The 21,471-nt window shown below is 43.5% G+C and overlaps 1 protein-coding gene across 2 annotated transcripts in view; it reads right to left on the bottom strand.

Moving 5' to 3' along the window:
• NSMAF (neutral sphingomyelinase activation associated factor) overlaps positions 1-21,471 on the bottom strand; it is a 65,067-nt gene that overhangs the window by 41,087 nt on the left and 2,509 nt on the right. For both annotated transcript variants that reach the window (XM_075920652.2, XM_075920653.2), the window contains exons 2-5: positions 6,044-6,133; positions 5,854-5,932; positions 5,695-5,762; positions 5,572-5,608 (exon numbers count right to left, since the gene is read on the bottom strand). In XM_075920652.2, the coding sequence (XP_075776767.1) occupies positions 5,572-5,608; positions 5,695-5,762; positions 5,854-5,932; positions 6,044-6,133 (274 nt within the window). The remainder of the gene's footprint in view (positions 1-5,571; positions 5,609-5,694; positions 5,763-5,853; positions 5,933-6,043; positions 6,134-21,471) is intronic.

Below are 21,471 nucleotides of genomic sequence, written 5' to 3'. Positions count from 1 at the left end.
GTGACTTCTGCTAGCGAGAACTATCACTTTCAGCAACATGATCATCATCCATGAAAGGCACAAGTGTCCAATCCAACAAAGTTTATTTCTTAAACTTGTTTTGATTTAGTGGATTTTTATTCTGTTCAAGGAAAAATTCTGAAAATAGTTAAGGATTAAATGTCATGTAAGGAATGAGCACTCAACCCTAACTATATTTATTAGAAGGCTGTATATCATACAGTCTTTTCCTAGAAATTATTTTGCAGTTAATATTTCTAAGGCACTTCTTTGATTAGTCTTTAATATTTTAAATCAAACTAAAGGTTGAACTTCTGTGGTCCAGGACTCTCTGGTCTTCTGAACCATGTATGCTGCTGGACTAGAGAACTCCAGCACAGAGGTTGCCAGCAGCTGAGAGCAGATCCGACCGGCAGGGCCAGCGGAGCTCACAGGGCACCAGAGCCTGCAGCTGACCTGGGTGGGAAACCAGTCGGGGCACGGAGCCTATGGGGGAGGGAAGGGGGGAGAGCAGACAGCACAGCTGGCAGGACCAGGAAGCCAGTAGGGCTGCTGGAATCTTCGGGGCAGGGAGAGTGCTGAGCCCGTGACAGGCAAGTCCAGGAAGGGGGTGCTGCAGAGCTCCCAGCTGGCAGGGCCTTGAGCACCCACAGGGCCAGCTCCAGAGCTCCCAGGACTGCGGGGTTTGCAGGGTTGCTGCAGGTAGGGGGCCGAGCAGCAGTGGCAGGCAGCTAGGGAGAGGACCCCGGCAGAGAGGCTGCTACCCCTTCCTTGCACCCCAACCTCTGACCTTCCCTGGTCCAGAAATCTCCTTTGTCCAGGACCGGCCAGGTTCCAGGGGAGTTGGACCAGGGAGGTCCAGCCTGTGCTAATTAGGGATGTTAACTGGTTAGCATACCGGTAAATATGAAGCTTACCAGTAGACATACAGACAAATGGGCCCTTGCCAGTTAACTCTGCTGGCAGACAGACATGGGGCCAGGCAGTGGACCCTAGAGGTTTAAACCGTTAACGATTAAGTGCTATCATTAAACCATTTTAACATACCTACCACTATGCCAAACTGTCTTCATTTTCAGGGCCCTTCATGACTTCTCTTTTCACTCTGAAGATTCATATATTCCAAGGCCAGAACAGAAGTGATATCTTTTCAATGGGCCAACTGACCACTTGTTAAATTTTCAAGAAGTACCCTTATGGTTACTCTAATGCTGCACTTCACACTTGAAAGTAGCTTCCTGTAAACATCCAGAAAGCTCTCTCACTATTCTCTTAAAAGCTCTCAGTGATGCCTGCATAAAACTTGGCAATGTTAGGCAGTGGTGTGCTAAGAGCAATGCTGATTGCGCTGACCAGTTTTGGATTCCCAGTTTCCTTGTATTCCCACAACTACCGGTCTGTAGGCATCTGTTAGCTCTTGTTGTACAGATAATCTCTTTGGAACAGGGACTGTCTTTTTGTTCTGTCCTAGTACAACATCTAACATAATGGGGTACTGGTCATTGACTGGAGCTCCTAGGTGTTCTGACAATAATCAAAGAAACGATGGCAATGAAAGCCCTGATCCAGCAACAAGCTCTTTGTAGGCACAGAGGTTTGCCCTCATTTCAGGAATGGGGCTTGATACCTAAGATTTGGTATTGACACTGCAGTTAGCTTGTATTACTGCTTGTTAAATGAATATTTTACCATTTGGAGAACACGCAAACAGATATCCCAAATTTAAATTAGGCTAGTTTGAAAGCAGCTGAATTCCCAAACAAGCATAACAGAAAATACACTTTCCAGTTTTAACATACATTATTAATGCATCTTGTTATTTGTCAGAGATTAGTGTTCTGACAATCTACAAAGACCTTCACATAGTAGTTCCTATTCCCTAGCTTTGTTTTATAATTATTATTGCATGGAATAGGTTTTCAGTTGCCCATTACTCTCAGTCAAAACAAAAGGCTTTTTATGTAGTTATACACCAGCAATGAGATTTGAGTTTACCGAAAAAGTAATCCTTTCTGTGATTATACAGTACCCTTGTTCGATTATAATTCACTAGAATATAATTTATTAAAAAATACATGTAATAATGTCTTATTCTTATATGTTAACAAGGGTTACTCTGCAGAGTCTGACATTCCAGGAAGTTTCAATAATATACATTTTATTCATTCTAAATTCCTTCGCTTTTCTATAAAATGCTTTATATTTCACACCTTTCATCTGAAGATTTCAATACCTTATCAGTGTAATAGGCAGTGGTGCTGGAACTAAGGTGCTGCTGCATCCCCTAACTTGAAGTAGTAATAACCAATACCAAATACATGGTTTCCATCAGCAGCAGCCCACTTATAAAAACTGTTTCAGAACCCCTGATTATAGGGGGAGATGGTAATACCTACCTGCTTCATACTGAGTTTGCCAAACACTTTCCATGATAAAATGATGCTTTTGAGATTGTTACAACAGTGTTTTCCAATTGGTGCTCTGGGGAATCCTGGGGCTCTGCAAAGCTAAAGTAGGGGTTCCACAAAAAGCTGGCACTTCCCCGCCCCCTCTGAAAGAAGCAGCACACTTTTTTCCCCTTCCTCCCTGGCGACGCAGAGGCGTAGGGAGACGGGGGCAGAGGGAACCGTTGTTCCCAGCTGGCACACTAGGGGGGTGCCGGACAGGAGTGATCCCACATGACCCACAGCGGGGAGGGAATCACTCCCCCCCCCAAAGGAGCCGGCGCGCGCGGCCTGAATAGCTGGTGCTGTAGCACCCTGCAACTTAGTTCCGCTGCCTTTCTGCGCGGTGCGGGGGGCAAAGAGGGAGGAGAGGTCAGGAGACCCAGGTCTGCGCAGCTCTGACTGTGTAGGTAGCGCGCTCTGTCCTGGGACTCCCCGTGCCTCCCCTCCTCCCGCAGGATGGCATCGCAGAAGTAAGTTGCTGGAGTGCAAGAGCCCCTGCTGCTCAGGCAGCGTACACACCAGCTGTTTGGGGAGGGGAAATGCAGTCGCACACTTCCCGGAACCCAGAGGTGCTGCAGGATTGCCAGATACTGGTCCCAGCCGTCCCTGTCCCCTGCCCAGACCACCACACGAGTACGCTGTCCCCTGCCCCCACCAGCACTGTCCCCAGCACGCAACAACACCCTGTCCCTCTCCCCAGCACCCAGAAGCACCCTGTCTCCAGTCCCAGCACCCTGCTACCCACCGCAGCACTCAGCACCACCCTGGCCCTGGCCCCGGCCCCAGGACCCTGCCACCCAGCGCAGCATCCAGCAGCACCCTGTCCCTGGCCCCAGTACCCTGCCATCCACCCTAGCATCCAGCAGCACCCTGTCCCTGGCCCCAGCATCCTGCTGCAGCACCTTGCCACCTGTGCCAGAATCCTGCCACCCAGAAGCACCCTCTCCCCAGCCCCAGCACCCACTAGCACCCTGTCCCCTGCCCGCACCAGCACAGTTGAGACCACGTTAATGAGGCCTGGGTTTTTTTTTTTCATCTCACTTGTGTGGCCCCAACTGACTTTTCTGTGGGTTGGTGACCCTTGACTCAAAACAGGTTCCTCGCCCCTCTCATAAATAGGGCTCGCCGAGCCACGGCGAGTCCTGCTCGCCAGCCGCGCTGTCCAGCATTCTACGCATGCGCGGATCGCCCGAACCCGGCTCTTCCGGGATGTAATCCACTCACCACGGGTGAGTAGATTACATAGATTGTTGAGCCCTGCTCATAAATAAAGACAATGCTAAAACCTTTTGAGTTTGACATAATATTTTATTTAAAAATGAAGCCTGGCCAACATGCCCCCCAATTGGGGATAAATCCCCATCTCACTACAGCATCATAACACTCCTGCGCCACCTGACCCCAAATCTGAGCCTATCATACACTGGAACCCCCTGTCTAGAGCCTCTCACATCCCCAAACCCTCAGTCTTCTGCCACAACACTCCTGCACTATTCACACATGGCAAATCTGTGTCCTGAGCCCATCGTATTCACAGCCTCCTTGCCCTTCACCCCTCACATATCCACCCCAAACTCCTGCACCCTCACATCCACAAGCCTGTGACGTGCTCGGAACTCCAACCTTCCACCTGAGCCCAACACTCCCCAGCCTGGAGCCCCCTTCCCAAGCCAGCATCCCCTTCTTCTGCATCTAAATTCCCTCCCAGAGCTTGCACTTCTCACCCCTTTCCACACCCAAATCCCTCATTCCCACCCCAGAGCCCACACCTCCTGTCTCAACCCATTGAGAGTGTATAAGGGCTGGGGATAGCAAGTGATGGAGAGGAGAGGAACAGAGAGGATGGGGACTCAAAGGGGTGGGGTTTTGGGAAAGGAACGTGATTTTCATGTGTTAATGCCCCCCCCCCTTTTTTTTTGCTTGACAAAGCTAGGGGGTTCCTTGAAATTCTGAAAAGCTGAAAAAGGTTCCATGGCCAAATAAAATTGGGAAACACTGTGTTAGAAGAATCTTCCTTCAGCTACAGACTGGGCTCACCTGTTTTGTTCTTTACAACTTTTAGAGGAGAGTGTGGGGATGAAAAGGAAAAGAACATACCTCCACTCTTACATAGCCCTGATTTGAGTCTGCAGGAGTGGTTGTTAGAAAGGCATCTTTATATTTGCAAATGGAGTATGTTTTATATAGAATTTGTTTCCATGGAACCCAAGCCCACTATACTATTTTCACAAAATCTGTATTCTGAAAAGAGAATAATAGAATATACTGGGTACAACTACACAAGTATAACTGGTAAAACTTTCCTCATCTGGTGACTAGCAAATTAATTTTGGACTGTAGCAATTTTTCTTTATTAGGGCCAAAACAAGATTGCAAGTGTGAAACCTACCAGTGACAAATATGAAAAATAGCATGATTTTTTTCCACAAATGATTTGTGAAAAGTGTGTCCATTTTTTTGTTGGCCTTTCTAATTTTGAAATCTTAATATCCACTATATTTTTAATGAAGCTTAAAGTGTATAGCATCTAATTTACAAATAAGAATTAACGACACTGCATGCTTTCACGTAACTTCCATACTTCATGACCAGTTACTGAAATGTTTAATGTGCATGCAGTACAGACTGCAGTGTTTAAACAGATTATTTGCAAAGACAAATGTAAGCTCTAGTGGTAGTAGAGAGACAGAAAAAATTGCAAGAGATGTAGAGAGACCAAAACAAGAAGAATCAAAGGTGGACTATATCTCCCTTGGTTTTTAAATGATAAAAGTGATGCTCCTGTATCCATTCATTTCTGAAAATATTATTTTTGCATGGCAATTTGCCAGAACTTGGAGGTAAAATTATCTTGTTGGACTTACCGTCTATTCCAGAATTAGTATGTGATCTCGAAATTATTTTAAAATAATGGCTTGCTGTGTAGACGCACACTTTGTTATTTAATGCTGCAATGTAGACATGTCCTACATGTCAACCTCAACTATGTTTGATTTGAACATTTTTTCCTGTATTTACTTATGAAAGACATTAAGAAAGTTAATGTGGAATATTAAGGAATCTTAAAAAAAAAATCCTCTTCTTAATTATGAGCCACAAATATATTATATGATGTATTTTTTACCTGATTGGATACAACAGAAATCACTCCAGGTATATACCTAAAATGCAGAAAAGGTGCTTGAAGTACAAGTATTCATCTTATTAAAAACAAAAATAAGTATCTAAAAATCTTAAATTCACTTACCAGGTGAAAGGGTTATTTGCATCATTATCTTCTGGTGCATCTATACTAATACAGTCTCTCAATGGGATCTGCAACAAGTTATAGAAATAGGTATTTATTTAAACATACATTGTTAAAACAAACCAAGTTACTACCAAAAGACCAGAGTGCACCATTTACCTTAATAATGGGTGGCATTTTCTCATCTGGTTCAAAAATAATTGATTTTGAGCAGATTTTTAGGGAACCTCTGATTTTCCTAAAAATTAAAAAGAAAAAAAAGAAAAAGAAAAGAGATTTGCATAATTAATCTGAGATCGAATAGCTGAATGACTCCGGTGTAATTTTTAACATATAAATGGCTTTCTACCTTTCATCTCTGCAGTCTTTGTTTATAATATGATTTGCCATATGCTGTTCAAAGTAATATTCCTCCAGATTAAGAAGGAGCAGGGAAAACCTTAAAAAAAAAAAAAAAAAGCGAGAGTAAAATAGGGATTTTTAAGACAAACTTTTTTCTTCTTACAGAGATACATTTAATGAAGAAAAATACATTGTTAAATCATCAGGAGTAACATAGTTAAAGTCATGTTGAAGATTGTTTTCTCTAAAAGGCCTCAAAATAGTGTTTTAGGCATTTTTGAAGTGCTGAAACTCCATAGAGCAGATCTTTTATGCTCGGTTATTAAGATGGTCAAAAAAGCAATCCTGATTGCCCGAATGAACTCAGCAGGACCACGAAGGCCAGTATGGCTCAAGAAGTTGAATTGGTACCAGGAGACAGGAAGAAATCTATTATTTCAAAATAAGAAAGGCTTTTCTCTACTATAGTGCCTGGAAACATTTGATATTATGAGTGCCACCATCACTTAGATTTACATGCTACTGAAAATATAAGGAGACCATTATGAGTAATCCTTTAAGTTATAATAAGTAGTGTTTTTAGAAACTGCACTGTGAAGATTGTTTGGGCAAACTGTGAGTAACCATGACAGTGAATCCTTCTGAAAGGCTTTGTTTCTGAGCTAGACATGAAAGTGTGATATGTCCCCCCCCCCACACACACACTCTTTTAGGCAAAATTCATTTCAGCCCTCTCAGTTCCATTATTTGGTATGAGTGAAAACTAGTGTCTGGTCCTTACCTGTAGCATGTTTTTGAAATTAGAGAGCATCATGGATGACTAAGATTTAACACCAAAAAGCGGTTAGTTATCTGGAAGTTATCAGAAATTTGTGATGTGTAAAACACTTAACTAATCAACTCCAATTGTTAATCATGATATTAAACAGCCCAGCACTATACACATAACCAGCTGATTCAAAGCCTACTGAAGCCAGTGAAAATATCACCTTGACTTCAATGCTGTTGGGTTCAAGCCCTAAGTGTCCTGCAAATAAAATTTCACTTTAAGTGTGTCAAAGGAAGCACTTGTGTAATATAATGAAGTTATGTTGCCTCCTGGTAAGTCGAGAGAGCACTTTTCTTAGATATAGTCACAAGTTTAGGACCACTGTGCTCTTTAATTGCTCAGAAATACATTGACAGAAACTTATCATACAATGAGTATCTGAGAACTCATTTCTTTGAGGATCACTCAATATTTTATCTTAAGTGTGGGATTGGAAGAATATATAGGGGACTTGCTTTGTCTTCTGTTTTAAGGGTATTTTTGACTTTAAAAGCAAAGTACAACCACACTGAGTTAAACAAGAGGGTCCAGATTTCAAAAAAGAGCTCAGTGTTTGGAGGCTACTACTAGGAGTGGAGCGCCCAGCACAGGTCAAGAGACTCAGGTTTGCAGAGCTCACACTAGCAACCTAAACATAGCTAAATGGGCATTGCTTTGAAGTTGTGGCTCAAGCTGGAACTCAGGCTCTGAAGCATTGGGAGGGAGAAGGGCTTCATACATTTGAGTTGCGCATTTAAAATCTAGTCTGCTAAATGGAGACTACATTCTGGTACTAAATCTGCCTGAGCCACTCTGACCATTTTTGAGGCCTTGGAGCTGTATTTGAAGAGAAAGCAGAATACCTAAAATACATAGGATTGTCATCTACTGTTTCTGAGATCAGTGTAGATATATTAAGATTATAATTATGTATATTATAGCAGAAAGCCAGAGCAAAAGGAACATCAATTTAAAATGGAACCATAAAAGAACACAACTTTGCTTTTTGACACTATCAACACAATGTGCCAACTCAAGCCCTACTGTTCAATATAATTTTTTTCTGGGTCTGGAAGTGACTATCCAAGATAATGAGACCAGCAAGAACCCAGTGTAAGGGAACTCAATAGAATATACAGAGCATCTGCAGACTGTCTGCAAAGGGGCTCATCTACAGAAACAGTCACCAGAAGGTGTCTGTGGCCATCAGAAGGCACCAGTGAAACTCTGGAGATGAAGATCACAAACTGGTCTTACTTCTTCATAGGGCTGCCAGATGTTTTAACCAAAAATACCAAACACGCCCGCCCCCCCAAAAACAACACTGAGGGAAAAAAGGGAGGGGGGACCAAAGTTGTTAAAGAAAGAAAGACCCCAACAGTTATTAAGCAAAAACAAAACAAAACCAGCATGGCCCCTTTAAGGCCTTTGGGTTTTTTTTTTTTTTTTGGCCAATGGCCATTTTGTTTTCTTACTCTGTGCAGGAAGAGAGGTCCCCTGAGAAACCAGGTAATTGGGGAGGAGGGGGAGTTTGGAGGGGCTGAAGGGCGGAGGCGGGGGCTGGGCCCAGTTGCTGAGTGTGTGTAGGGTTGCCAGGTGTCTGGTATTTTCGCCTCCTGGAAGGGGAAAAAAACCCAGAAAATACCGGACATTTTAGGTGTTCAGTATTTTCCTGATTTTTCTTTTTTTACCGGACAGGAGGAGAAAATACCGGACACCTGCCAACCCTACTTCTTCAGTTAAAAATATCTATTGAAAGTGAGGGGGAAACATTTAGGATGCACATCAGTATCTAAGTGCACACTAAAAGAAGAGATGATGTGAGTTTAAGGAAAGGAATTCAGCAGATATTGAATTAATCATGTCACATTGGTTGTGAAACAGGAAGCACTGTAATCAGTGAGAGTCGATATTGAATTAATCATGTCACATTGGTTGTGAAACAGGAAGCACTGTAATCAGTGAGAGTCAATACATTATAGGTCTTCCTCAAATGGTGTAATGAGATTGTTAAAGTCTAGCTCCACAAAAAAACAAGAAAAAAGGGCTATTTATACATATTTAGCTTAAAAAACATATTTGAGATGGGGAATTTCCAGATTAGTTACTTCCATGAGATACGCTGGAACTTGAAATATAGCTTGGTGATGGAGGGTATGAAACTAGTAACTTGAGGCATGATAATTATTTGCTATTATGTAAGACATTACATATTGATAAGAGATTATCTGTGTTTAGGGACATGAATCTGCAAAGTACTAAATGACCTAAACTTCCATTGATGTCAGAGGCTATTGAGGGTGCTTAGTATATGGCAGGGTTAATATTTATTTTTAATACTGTCCATACCACAGTACCGGCTGAATTTAAAATGCCTACATAAGTGCACTTTCTGTAGTAACCTACGCACAGCCAATACAGTTTTGCTTGAACAGCTATCATTTCATAACTCTGTTTTCTATATTGTGCCAATTTGATTTTTCAGGTATCTTAGTAAGTTAGTCTCCAAATAAATTTTTGGTTAAGTGGAACATAATTTCTGAGGAAGGAATTTTAAACAATCTTGCCTGAGGAGATGCTAAGACACATACTGCAAACTGCTTGAGAATCTGACCATGGGAAACAAAGATTATCATCTAGCACTGAACGTTGAAAAGTGTTGGCACAAGCCAATGTACATGTGGAGAAAAAACCCCAAACATCCCAACACTAAGAGCTTTTTACATTACAAAGTTAAATCAACTTACCACTGCCTCTGTAATTAAACTACTGTTGCATGCCCACGCCATGCTCCTTGTGTCAGAGGAGTGCAAGCAGAGTAGCAGCTCTTGCACTGACACAAAGAGCAGTGCAATTCACCACCATCTACCACAAGGTGTTTGGGAAAGGTTTGCAATGACTCCTTGGGAAAGGTTTGGTGTCCCATGATGCCACCATTTCATAGGCATCCTAGTACATTTCGTATTGCTTTTCAGCCACCCCCATAACCTGCATACCGGCCATCTTTGTCAACAACCGTGGATTTTGCAATGCTTTTCAGTATTGTGTTCAACATTATGAATATAAAAAGGTGTCACAAGGAGGAGGGAGAAAACTTGTTCTTCCTGGCCTCTGAGGATAGAACAAGAAGCAATGGGCTTAAACTGCAGCAACGGAGGTTTAGGTTGGAAATTAGGAAAAAGTTCCTGTCAGGGTGGTTAAACACTGGAATAAGTTGCCTAGGAAGGTTGTGGAATCCCCATCTCTGGAGATATTTAAGAGTAGGTTAGATAAATGTCTATCAGGCATGGTCTAGACAGCACTGAGTCCTGCCACGAGGGCAGGGGACTGGACTCAATGACCTCTTGAGGTCCCTTCCAGTCATAGTATTCTATGAATGCAACGTGCCTGATCCTGCAGTATTTTTTGAGCTATAAGTCTGATGAAGATGCCTTGGAGTCTGCCTTGCTATACGCCATGTAAAGAAACAATTCAAATAGCTGATGGCATTCATGGAGCAGCTGCACGTGGACCATCAGTTCTGGTCCCAAGGAACAGCACTGAGAGGTCGGATCACATCTTTATGCAAGTATGGGATGACGATCAATGGCTGCAGAACTTTTGAATGCACAAAGACACTTTCCTGGAATTGTGGAAAGAGCTCACACCAGCTCTCCAGTGCAGACACACCAAAATGAGACTGGCTCACAGCGCAGAAGCATATAGTCATCATTGTATGAAAGCTGGCAGTGCCAGATTGCTACTGAGCAGTCAGGAATCAATTTGGAATCAGAAAATCCACCATGGTGGTGGCTGTAATGCTAGTGTGTGGGTCTATTAATCATGGAAACTAGGACAACTAACAAAGGATGAATATAGGCAAGCAACACGGGAATGCAGGAGCAAGATTAGAAAGGCAAAGGCACAAAATGAGATCAAACTAGCTACAGGCATAAAGGGAAACAAGAAGACCTTTTATAAATACATTAAAAGCAAGAGGAAGACCAAGGACAGAGTAGGCCCACTGCTTAGTGAGGAGGGAGAAGCAGTAACAGGAAACTTGGAAATGGCGGAGATGCTCAATGACTTCTTTGTTTCGGTCTTCACCGAGAAGTCTGGAGGTGTGCCTAACGTAGTGAATACAAGCAGAGAGAGGGTAAGTTTAGAAGATAGGATACACAAAGAACAAGTTAAAAATCACTTAGGAAAGTTAGATGTCAGCAAGTCACCAGGTCCTGATGAAATGCATCCCAGGATACTCAAGGAGCTGATAGAGGAGGTATCTGAGCCTTTAGCTATGATCTTTGAAAAATCATGGCAGACAGGGAAGATTCCAGAAGACTGGAAAAGGGCAAATATTGTGCCCATCTATAAAAAGGGGAATAAAAACAACCCAGGAAACTATAGACCAGTCAGTTTAACGTCTGTCCCAGGGAAGATAATGGAGCAGGTAATTAAGGAAATCATATGCAAACACTTGGAAGGTAATAAAGTGATAGGGAATAGCCAGCATGGGTTTGTGAAGAACAAGTCATGCCAAACTAATCTGATAGCTTTCTTTGATAAGATAACGAGCCTTGTGGATAAGGGAGAAGCAGTGGACGTCATATACCTAGACTTTAGTAAGGCATTTGATACGGTCTCGCAAATATAACTTAGATAGGGCCAGGTTCAGGAGCTGGGCTGGTGGTGGGGTATATGGGGATGGCATAGTGGAGAGCACAGACCTCACTTGGGTTGGTGACGGAGAGAAAAGCCCGGCAGCGCAGCCTCAGAGGCAGTAGGACTGGCATAGTGGGGAGCATAGCCCTACCTAGGCCAGAGGTAGCAGGGCTGGCATAGCGGGGAGCATAGCCCTACCTAGGCCAGAGGTAGCAGGGCTGGCATAGCAGGGAGCATAGCCCAACCTGGCCAGAGGCAGCAGGGCTGGCGCCCAGGAGTGCAGCCTGGGGCAGTGGTGAAAGCGCAGCCCCAGCTGGGGTCAGCACGCTGGGAGCATAGCTTTGGACCCAGGCTACAAGTGCAGTACTGGCAGGGTTGGAGAGGAGGTGGAGGGGGAGGAGAGAGAGAAAGGCCAACAGCTAGGAAGGGAGCCTTGACCTCCCCTGGTCTGGCAAACCTTGGTCATTCAGAATCGCTCAGATCCCGAGGGTGCTGGATTAGGGAGGTCCCACCTCTAGTGATCCTGAGAGACCCTAGCAAACCCCTTGCTCCCGAGGCTCATGAAGCAATGCACTGACCACCTCAACCAGAGAAAGGAGAGCTTCAACAATAGGCTCAATAGATGCAGAATGATTGCTAAATAGGCCTTTTGCTGTTTGAAGAGCAGTTAGCACTATCTACTCAGGAGTTTAGACCTCAGATGAGGACAATATCCCCATCCTCATAGCTGCCTTGCTGTGAAGCAAAGGAGAAGTTTCCACAGAGGTGGAGGAGAGAGGTAGATCAGCTGTCTGATGATTCTGAATAGCCAGATAACAGGGCTATGAGAAGAAATCAATGGGAGCTATTTGTCCCAAGGAGGCTTTGAAGGAGTGTTTTAACAATGAGCCAAAGTAATGCATGTTACTGTAATGTGCTGAGCCTGGCATTGTTTGCTATGAACCTTGCAAAGAATGCTGTGTGCGCACTATTAACAATGCAAATGCAGTGAGTGAATGTTAGCAGCAGTTACCATATGCTGGAAAATAATAAAGACCTTTTCAGTTTCCAACTTACGGTAAGTTTTTATTCCACACTCATGTAAACATAGCTATGTAATGCTGAGGTAAACGTCATACATACAGGGAAAATTATCTTTAAAGGGAATTCACAAACACATATCATAATGAGGCTCTCACAGGGTGTACGTGTGTAATCTGTCATAGGGTGGGGTTCCTGGGAGTACTGCTGCAGCCCCAGAAGATACTTGGAATGTGTGTGGAGGGGCAATGTGTGAGGCAAGACTGGATGTGTCCAGCCTGAAGTTCAGAGACTGCAGCATGTCTGCACCCTGAGCAACTTAACTCTTCTTGCCCATTTCTCCTGGCCTCGCAAGCCCTTTATTCAGAATCCAGATCACTGGAGACTTGAAAGGATCTTCTGGAACACATCTTCCCTTGTCCTCTTTTTTCTCCTTATTGGGTCAAGCCACTCGGCTCAGTGTGGATGAAGAGACCCTTAAGACCTCATCTGCCACTATTGAGGAAACAATGGACAGAGGTTTTATTCTCAGGCTTTGTCTATACTGCGAGTTTTTGCAGCAGAAAATATGCTAATGAGGGACTTATTAGCATAAGTCATGATATCATTAGCATATTTTCTGCCATTTCTTTCTGCGCAAAGGGTTTTTGTGCAAAAAGAAGCAGCATAGCTGCTTCCGTTTTGCGCAAAACCCGTTTTGCGCAAGATCCTTATGTCTCTCCCAAAAATGGGATTTTTGCACAAAACGGAAGTCGCTACACTTCTTTTTGCGCAAAAATTCCTTGCGCAAAAAGAATAAGAAATGGCAGAAAATACGCTAATGATATCGCGAGTCCCTCATTAGCATATTTTCTGCCACAAAAACTCGCAGTGTAGACAAAGCCTCAGGCTACGTCTAGACTGGCATGATTTTCTGGAAATGCTTTTAACGGAAAAGTTTTCCGTTAAAAGCATTTGCGGAAAAGAGCGTCCAGATTGGCATGTACGCTTTTCCGCAAAAGCGCTTTTAGCGGAAAAGCGTCCGTGCCAATCTAGACGCACTTTTCCGCAAAAAAGCTCCGATGGCCATTTTCGCGATCAGGGCTTTTTTGCACAAAACAAATCTGAGCTGTCTACACTGGCCCTTTTATGCAAAAGCTTTGCGCAAAAGGACTTTTGCCCGAATGGGAGCAGCATAGTATTTCCGCAAGAAGCACGGATTTCTTACATGAGATCGTCAGTGTTCTTGCAGAAATTCAAGCGGCCAGTGTAGAGAGCTATCAGGTTTTTCCTCAAAAGCATCTGCTTTTGCGGAAAAACTTGCCAGTCTAGACACAGCCTCAGTGTATTCACTCTCCTTGGTCCACAAAAGTTACAAGCACAACATTCTCTCGGGACTCAAAGAGCATGGTGGCAGCCCTAGCCATACTGAGTATGGCCAGTGGTAGGGAGAGGGGGAAGAAGTGGGCAAGTTAAAACAATGCAGGGGTGAAGGTAGCCCTGCACAAGAGTATAAACTGATAGGGCTACTGGCTCCATTTCCCACAGGAGGTGGTGATTGTACCTGATACCTCATTCTTGAAAGTAACTGAAGCTGTGAAGGAACAGTCCTACATGCATCTGGGTAAAGCCCAGGTCCGTATGCTTCTAGCCTGTGTTCTACAATGGTGCCTGATGAAATCATTGTCCAGTAATGTAGCAAAGTATCCTAATGTGGGGGGAAGAAACAAGGCAGTCCTCGTGAGAAGTCTTCAGCAGAGGATTGCAGACTACCTCAAGGGAGGTTTCTTAGAGCTCTCAATGGAGGATTCATGGCACATCGTGGTGCACATAAACTACTGCACTGGGCCTCCAGTGCCTAGTTGTATAGGCGTGAGAAGCAGAGAGCAACTGTACTTCTATTGTTTATTTCACTACCTGTTCTAGCCTGATTAAAAAAATATTTCATGAGCAGATGTGTCCCTGCAGTATTGAAGCAAACTAAGTACTTACCAGAGGTTCCTTCCCTGAATCAGGCTTGCCAGAAATGGATTGCTGGGAATGGTCCATTGTTCAGGAGTCAGCACATCCCCTCAACCTCCTGCCCCGATTCTCACCAGCATCTCATCTTCAGGGTTCACTCTGATGGCCCGTGATTCCAAAGTATCCCCAGAGCACTTAGCAATAGAGGTGGGACTGCCACAGAGGACAGCATGCAGCACCTTATAGAAATGGTTTGTCTGTGGCTCCACGTCTGAGCAATTATTTGCTTCCCTTGCCTTCTGGAACACCTGCTGCAATTCTCTGATTTTTGTGTGGCACTGCTGTATGTCCCTGTGGTAGCCCTGTACCTGTGAAGCCTCCTCTTCCAACAGGCTCAGGAGATCGACCACCTCCAGTGTACTCCAGGCAAGACCACATTTGCTGTGTGGAGCCAGCATACTGGACAGTCACTAGGTTAGTTCTTCAAGATGAGAAAAGAGGATACAAAATTTCAAAAAATTCTTAGGACTTTAAAAGAGGAGGGATGTGCGTCAGTGTACCTGGCTGCCAGATGACCATAGTCACAGTGAGGCATTGTGGGGGTATCTGGACACCACATAGGTCAAAATAAGCAAATCAATGTCCACATTGATACTACTTCCACTAACTAACTATCTCTCTCTCTTTTATATATATATATATATATATATATATAGAGAGAGAGAGAGAGAGAGAGAGAGAGAGAGAGTTGTGACTATTTTCTTCCACTATTTGATCTGAGGAAGTGGGTCTGGCCCACGAAAGCTCATCATCTAATAAACCATCTTGTTAGTCTTTAAAGTGCTACATAGTCCTGTATTTTGTTATATTTACCTGAGCCTCCTCAGGTCTGGCTGATTGCAGCTTCCCTGGTCTGTTTGCCCACCCCTGCATACACATGCAAGAAGCTGCTCCTTGCTGTCTCTGACCCTATGCTGCTGCCGGGCAGTACAGTACTGGAGTACTAGAGGGTGCCATGCTTCCTTGGTTATGTAGCCTGAGCTGTACACCAGGCGGGGCAGCTCATTCTTGGTGCTAATCACCAACTGGAAAGCCTACCCGTTTCATACTGGTCTCCCCCGCAGACATGCCCTAGGGGTGGGGAACCTTTTTTGGGTCAGGAGTTACTAACCCACAGAAAAGTCTTGGGGACTGCACACAAGTGAGAAGCAAAGTGAGAAGCCCCTGACTGAAAAGGAAAAAGACACTCCTCACATACCCTTTGCACACCAGAGCCTAGAGGGGCCCAGGCTAGTAGATTGTGTGTGCTCCAGTAACATGGGTGGATGGAAGGGGCAGTTGGAGTGCCAAGGCAGGCTCCCCAATCCAGGGGGGATCCCTGATCCTCAGGGGCCAGATTCAGGCAAGCGGGGGGCCGCATCTAGCCCTTGGGCCTGAGGTTCCCCACCCTTACTCTAGATCCACCATGTTTACTTGAATTACTAAAATAACCTCAATTTGACAATAGAATATTTATTGACTACTCAATTACTCGATAGGGGAAAGTAGCCCTCATGCTGGGACCAAACCCTGCTGCAGCTCTGCAATTTAAAAGGCAGTAGGAGCCAGGCAGCCTGCTTCCTGCCTGGCAGCCTACATTTTAAATTGCAGAAGTGCAGCAGGGATTGGTCCTGCCAGACAATAGCAGCTCCTGTTCGCAGACAAGGGCTGCTTTGCGGCAGCAGCCTCTGTCCGTGGAGGGTTCCTAAAGGAAGTTAGGCCCCCCCGTGGACAGGGGCTGCTGCCACAAAGCAGCCTGTGTATGGGGGGGGGGGTCTCAACTTCCCACTTGGACCCCATGGACAGGGGCTGCTGTTGGAGCAGCCTCCCCTGCCCTCTTCCCCCTGCTGCCTCTGATAGAGGCAGGGGGAGGGGAGCAGAGACAGTGCTGGGGGGGGAACTGGCTTTTAAACTGGCTTCCGCTTCTGCCCTGCCTTGTTGCCTCTGATACAGAACCTGTTCATGACTTTTACTATGAACATCCCCAACTACATTTTAGCTGCTCTGGGGGTCCTGCTGCTCTGTAGGGCACCTGGTGCCAACCAACCCAAGGCCACCAAGCAGTGAGTGACTGGTGCAGCTATACCTGGGGCTGCTCCAGCAGCAACAGATGTGGCTGGTCCCAGGGCTGCCTGAGGAATTGGCCCTGGGGGCAGCTGCCTACGTGGCCTGGGGACTGCAGCTACACAATTTCACCCATGATTTCCACAACCCTCATGACAGATTTGCAGCCTTAACTATAACACACCCTCGGGTCTTGTGATTCTGAGATAGGCTAGCTATCTGGAAAACTTTCTGCAGATGTGCTGTGTAAACCGTTAGCCACATAAATAGGCACACAGCTTTAGAACTGCTTCACAGGCACAAAAGTGGAGAACCAAACTCTTTTTTTTGTTTTCAAATAATGTTTTCATTTGAACTCCCCCAAAAGGCTGATGGGTGACATTCTCAAGCAACAAGACCTTAGTGAGTCAATCTGAACCCTAGTTTCATCTCTCTCTGTGAACAAAAAAAAGTTACCAGAGTGTGTCATCTTTGAGAAAAGCTGTTTTTCCTCCGGAGAATCTGCATTTCAGGAACCCTTTGGTGAAACTCTCCCTGGTCCAGTATCCTCAGGATTTGACCGATCCCAGATGAGGGATTTTTCCAGACCAGAAGAGGTCATTTCTGGCCCTCCACCTCAGCTCACCATCTCCTGTTGGTCCAACTACCCTGCTGATCCCACTGAGCAGCCATTACTGCTGTGGCTCCAGGTCCTGCCAGGCAGCCATGCACTGGGTTTCTGGGACCCTCCAGGCAGCCACAGCTCCCAACTCTGCTAGGCCACGCTACCGCAGCTCCCAACTCTGCCAGGCAGCCATGCGCTAGGTCTTCCAGATCCACTATCAGCTTGCTTGTAGGCAGCCCACTGCCCTGCCGTCCCCACTGCTTGCCCTCCACCAGGACTCTCTAGTCCTACAACATCTGTGCTGGACCCGAGAGACCTGGTTTAGAGAATTTTAGCATGTACTAACAAGATAGAAAGGAAACCGAGGATACCAAGGTCAATGCCTTGGCGAGAAGTGTATTTCTATTATCACCCTCAGCTCCTAAGCAGAGTGGGTTCTCCCTGGATCCTGTTGAGAAACTCATCTCTTATCAATCTGACTTGCAGATGCCTGAAAATTTGAGGTTTCACCCATCTCCCTTCCCACTGGGTCTCCAAGCTATCTGTTTATCACATCAGCCCAATTATAGTGAGAACTACAGAGTTTTAAAGGCTTCAGGATGATAAAATAAGCAGAAGTGCCATTTACATACTGAACTCACTCTTTCAAAGGTATACTCATTTGAGACATGGCAACCATGTGTAAGGCTTCCAACTAGTGCAGCTTTAAGTCATTTCTGCAAGGTGCCACAAAGGCGGACCTCTGCAAAGAGCCCCACTGAATTTATCAGGCATCTATCTGTGAAGAACAGCTTGCAGCACCAGAATGTGAGTAACATCTGCAATGGCTGGAATTACTAGTTATTCCTAACCTAAAACTCTAAATGTTCAAATATGACAGCCCTCAATAAGCTTTTGGTTGTGGATATTTTGCTCCAAGAGGATAAGACAAGGTTATTAGCATACAGGGAGAAAAGTCAAACAATTATTTTGTACAGGATCCACCTGCAGAGCCTGCATGCTGCCAATATCTTGCACACAAATAGAACACTAATGCAGAAATAGACAAGCTTCCTAAACAGGAAGCAGTGTAGCATGCAAGATGTAGATCATGAGATATGTTTATAATATCCTCTGTATTGGATGTCAGACCAATGAGTTAGTGCCTCCCCCATCTGGTGACAATGATATCCAACAGTATAGAGAACTCAATCTATAAACACTACAATGATCTTACAGGAAATAAAACCATATCATTTTACTTGTAAATTCTGTAACTAATTTTAGTGTACTTTTTACAAACCAAACTTTATTTCCTTCAAATAGCAAACACTGTTAATGTATACGAAATAGAAGATTTTATTTCAAGTCAATTAAAAGGGACACAATATATGCTCTTCAAGTATTTTTCTTACAAACCATACGGGAGAAGAAAAGAGAAGTGTCAGAGAAATGAGAAGTATCAGAGGGGGAGCTGTGTTAGTCTGAATTTGCAAAAACAATGAGAAGTCCCATGGCACCTTATAGACTAACAGATTTATTGGAGCATAAGCTTTTGTGGGCAAAGACCAACTTCTTGCATCTGATGAAGTGGGTCTTTGCCCACGAAAGCTTATGCTCCAATAAATCTGTTAAAGAAATGAGAGTTGAGGTCTACCCATCTGAAAAGAATTTTTCTGTTCTAAATCTGTTAGAAATGGCCTGTAAAGGAAAAAGATAATATTAGTTATTGTGCCCTTTTTTGGGGTGTTTTGATTTTTTTTAATACAATACAAAAGAATCTTGCTTTTTTTATTTGCTTTGTTTGTCCACACACAAGAAATTCTGGTCTTGTCCTGTTTTTCTGGAAAACTATTGATAACTGGAAAAGTAGAAGTTTTATGAAATCAGACACTAAGAAAGTTAAACTTGACTGAAAGGGGAATGATTTTTACTGAAATTATTTAAAACATGTGTGTGTGTGTGTGTGTGTGTGTGTGTGTGTGTGTATACAATTAATTCATAATTGGTTTCATAAAGGGAGTTAATGTTGTTTGAGGTACTATCCCTGCCTCTCAGTCAATTTTCTATATTTAAACACTTCTATCTTGAATATTTCTCCACGTTGTCGTAGAAAACAAGCCAACAAAATTGATTATACACAAAGTAAAAATGGATAAAAGTTGTGCCCCTTTAACAAATACTCAGCACGCAAATAGAATAAAAGCTCTTTGTTAGAGATTCATCAGCTTAGCCCTTAGGGATGAAAAAGCTCCCAAGTCACTTTTATACACTTTAAGTAAGGACTCTACGAAAAACTGGGGTGTCTAGATTTTATATTACTGATTTTAAAAAGCAGTGAAGGAGGAAAACACTTTAAATCAGGGTACTCAGTTATTTTTTGTTAAGGTCCAAATATCTTGGTCAAGGTAAAGGCAAGGTCCAGATGCTAGAGAAAAATAAATAAAAACAATAATAATAAAGGTAATATGTAAATAAAAAGATATCAGGGTCTATTCAAAAGTATCTAGTAGTCTAGATTTGATCTGCAGTCCACTTATTGACAACCCCTGTTTTAAATGTTTTTAAGCCTTCTTTATCATAAAGGGAAGGAGGACATATTTGAGTATCAAAGATATCTGCAAGTACGATAACACGATCACAATTCTGAAGGTTGTGGGTTCAAATCTCACTTGATTTCACATAGAAAGGCCATGCAGCTGCAAAATGGGTATCCAGTCCATCGAGCTGGGGCAGTCAATGGCACCCAGACATCCTGGCCACATCGCTCCCTTGCATACTGTTGGCTCTGAAATTGATGTCACCTAACCACATCAGTCAAGATGAGCTACTGGCTCATGGAACATTAACTAGTGATTGAAAAGGAGCAAGCAGCATAGAACTGAAATTCACAGATATTAAACTTTGAAAAGTTACAACTACAGTATTGCTGGAATTAGATATGAGTTTGCCCATGGACCCAGCTGGTGGGTTCCTCACTTTTACTATTAGCCTCTACTATGTTTTCCAATACCTGGTATCATCACAGTTTCTTTTACAGTTTAAATAAAACCATTCTTCTATAAAATAAGAAATCTGGTGGAACCGATTTAGAGTTTCTTTCCTACCCTCTTTTCCCAAGAGCTCCTTTGCCCCATCAGACCTTTAAGAAGTCTTTTCAAATTTCTCCTTCTACTCAGACATGATTTTTCCCACTCTGCTTTATACATCTCAACTTCAAGGCTGCATATTCCTAGGAATCTATAGCAAATGTACAACACTACCCCAAAAGCATCCGCATATTTCATAAAAGTTATATTTTATTATAAAATTAGAATTACATATTCAATAATATAAAAAGTAATCAATGGATATTTGTATTTAATGCATATGTTGAGAAAAATCTCACATACCTTGATCTGGGAAAATAAATGCTGGTTATATTTATCTCATTAACTGTGTAACCCAATATTTGTAATTCCTCATAACCCAAGCTTAACCGCAGATGTACAGTGTGTTTAACTTGTATTTTATAAACTTTGGAACATAACTTTAGAAAAATTTTCTATTTTCTTTACTAATCTCACCCCGACTCCCCTTTTCCATTAGCCATTGATTAATTAGCCATTCAGTGCGGTTTCCTTGCCAAGGATGAAGAGTGAAATGCATCCAATAGCCGCAGAGAAGCACTCACAAGAATAGCATTTGTAAAATGGTCACATGTGATTAGTTTACTACTCCATCTCTACTGGTACCGGAATTATTCTTACTCAGATGGAAGGAAATTACATTGCAATACTGTTTCATAGCAGCCCTTCAAACAGAAATACAGACACGGGCATGCTTTGGAAGGAAGATAACTAATTAAGACGGAATCATCTTACAACAATTCAATTGTTACTATCACATTTATTAAAATTACAAAACACTTTAGTTCCAAAATGCTCTAATTATCAATCTAGATGAAGACAAATACAATGGGACCCACACTACTGACACATGGGAGATTTATCTTTTTCCTGAATTGTTTTCCTGAACATTACTCTATCACATATCCCAAATGTAACAATAAACAGATCTTTATATGCTTATATATGTGCTTAACACGTGCTCAGAGGCAGGGGCACAACTAGCTATTCCGGGCGGGGAGGCAGCATGCAAGATATGACTTTGGGTCCCCCTCTCCTGTAAATGCTCACTAAAATTTCTTATAGATACTGTTGTATCGCACCCCCCCAGGAGGCACTCAGGGCATGTGGTTGGAGAGGCGATATGACAGTACCTGTAAGAAATTTAAGCATGGGGTGGAGTGGGTGGGGGCTCAAGGCAGAGGGGATTGGGGGATTCAGGAATGAGGACA

Source organism: Pelodiscus sinensis, chromosome 2 (genome assembly GCF_052426305.1).
Source record: "Pelodiscus sinensis isolate ZL-2025 chromosome 2, ASM5242630v1, whole genome shotgun sequence".
Classification (NCBI taxonomy): Eukaryota; Metazoa; Chordata; order Testudines; family Trionychidae; genus Pelodiscus; species Pelodiscus sinensis.
This window is presented reverse-complemented; position numbering and strand designations above follow the sequence as displayed.